Genomic DNA, 2,407 nt, shown 5'->3' on the forward strand with positions numbered 1-2,407 from the left:
CTCGCAGGGCGCCTGTCCGGGCTGCGTCCCGCCGAGCCGGGCGAGTTCACGCGCCGCGCGTTCCACCGGGGGAAGCTGGACCTGACGGCGGCCGAGGGGCTGCGGGACCTCATCCACGCCGAGACCGAGGCGCAGCGGCGGCAGGCCCTGCGGCAGATGGAGGGCGAGCTGGGGCGGCTGTACCGGCAATGGGGCGAGACCCTCACCCAGGTGGGGGTTTGGGGCGAGACCCTCACCCAGGTGGGGGTTCGGGGCTCGGAGGGGGGTTGGAGACACGTGGCTGTCTGTGCTGACCGCCCCGCGCCGCACCCCAGGCCCTCGCTCACATCGAAGCGTACATTGATTTCAGTGAAGATGACAACGTGGAGGAAGAGGTGTTGTCCCAAGGTAAGGGGGGGGGGGGGGGGGGTGGGATGCGCTGACCCTGTTGTCCCCACCCCCACCGCTGTGTCCCCGCAGTGGATGCGGCCGTGAGGGCGTTGGAGCAGGAGATCGCTGCCCACCTGCGGGACGGGCGCTGGGGGGAGCTGCTGCGGGCGGGGGTCCACGCCGTCATCGCCGGACCCCCCAACGTGGGCAAGAGCAGCCTGCTCAACCTGCTGTGTGAGTGGGGCACGGGGGGCTCCGAGCGGCCGCCCCCCCACCCGAGACAGAGCCCCCTCCCCATCCCCGGTGCTGTAAGGGTGGGGGTCCCTGGCGTCGTCCCCCTGAGCCCCGTGTGCCCCCTTGTCCCCAGGCCAGCGCCCGGCTGCCATCGTGTCCCCGGTGGCGGGGACCACGCGGGACGTGGTGGAGGTGTCCCTGAACGTCAGCGGTTACCCCGTGGTGCTGAGCGACACAGCGGGGCTGCGCGATGCCGCCGACCCCATCGAGCAGGAGGGAGTCAGCCGGGCACGGGACCGGTGAGCTGGGGGGGGTGGGGGGTGGGATGAGATAGACACAGCTGTGTGTGCAGTGGGCTGTGCAAAGAGGGGCGGCGGTGATGATGGGGATTTTGCAGNGGGGGGCAGGATGGGGGTGCTGCGGGGGGGCTGAGCGGGTGGTGACGGAGCAGGCTGTGTCCCCATGGGCCGTGTCCCCGCAGCCTGCAGCACGCAGACCTGGTGCTGGCCGTGTTGGATGCCACCGCAGTACCCACCGACCCCGATGGGCTGGGGGCTGCCCTGGGCTCCCTGGTGCCCCCCGCCGCCCCCTGCATCCTGGTGCTCAACAAGGCCGACCTGCTGGGGGGGCACGCGGGGGCTCTGTGCGATGCCTGCACCCACGGACCCCCGCTGCCCCCCACCACCCTGCTGTCCTGCAAGACGGGCGAAGGCACCGACCGCCTCCTGCAGCTGCTGGGGCAGCAGCTGGCCCAACTGTAAGTGCCGCGGGTCCGGGGCGCGGGGCACAGCGTGGCATCACCCCCATCCGTGCACGGGTGGCTTTTGGAAGGGGGTGGACGCTGCAGGCCGTTGTGCTCTCCCCCCTTACCTCCCCCAGGTGCGGAGACCCCCTGGCTGGTTCACCCAGCCTGACGCAGAGCCGGCACAGTGCCCAGCTGGGGGGCTGCGTGGCCGCGCTGGCGCGGTACGGGCAGCAGCGCGACGTGGGGATGGCGGCCGAGCAGCTGCGCCTGGCACGGCGGCACCTGGGGCGCATCACCGGGCACGTGGGGGCCGAGGACGTCCTCGATGTCATCTTCAGGGATTTCTGCATCGGCAAGTGATGGGGGGGGGGGGGCGCGGGGGTATTAAACCGTGGTGCCTTGGGTTGGTCTGCGTCCTTGCCCTGTGCCCCCCGGCCGGGTGCGGTGCTCTCCGTGCCCGGGGGGAGCGCATCCTGAGCCCCAGCCGTGGGAAAACCCGCTGGGAAGGGGCCGCGCTTCCTGGCCGGGAGGATACACACGGAGCTGCAGTGGTGGTGATGGAAAATCCCCTGCTTCCCCCTTGGGCATCCCCTCCCCATTGCATGGCGCAGGGGCCCACCGTGGTCCCCCAAGGGTGGTGGTGTGCCAGCCCCAGGGGTGGGGATGCCCCCTAAGGGTGGGGGTCCCTGTGTCCCCCGTTGTTCTCCCACCCCCGCCTGGGGCTCCCACGGTGCTGCCCCTCTTCGTGGGCTGGGGAGGGGGCTCCCAGCAGTGCCCCCACGCATCAGGGCGGCCCTAGCACGTGGCTTTGCGCATCCCGTGAGCGATGGGGGGGACCCAAAGGGACCCAGGGGTGCTGCTGAGGGACGGGGACGCTGCGGTGACCCGGGGAGCTCTCGTTGTCGCCGCGTGGTGATGGTGGCATGCGGGCAGCGCGGGACCAGGGCTGCGGCGTGCCGGGTGTCAGGAAAAGCTCTTTAAACAGGAAAGCGAGGAACGCGCGGCCATAAATCACCGCGCAGCCATAAATCACTGCGCCTCGTCCCCTGCGTGCCAAAA

At 71.2% G+C, this 2,407-nt stretch overlaps 1 protein-coding gene across 1 annotated transcript; it reads left to right on the plus strand.

The window, feature by feature from the left end:
• GTPBP3 (GTP binding protein 3 (mitochondrial)) lies at window positions 7-2,377 on the plus strand (the record flags this gene model as incomplete). The annotated part of the gene is made up of 6 exons (XM_021378368.1): window positions 7-210; window positions 315-387; window positions 460-603; window positions 737-902; window positions 1,085-1,360; window positions 1,483-2,377. Coding segments are annotated over 6 exons (1,089 nt in total), but the record flags the coding sequence as incomplete, so codon positions are not given.

Source organism: Numida meleagris, chromosome 27 (assembly GCF_002078875.1).
Source record: "Numida meleagris isolate 19003 breed g44 Domestic line chromosome 27, NumMel1.0, whole genome shotgun sequence".
NCBI classification, from domain to species: domain Eukaryota; kingdom Metazoa; phylum Chordata; class Aves; order Galliformes; family Numididae; genus Numida; species Numida meleagris.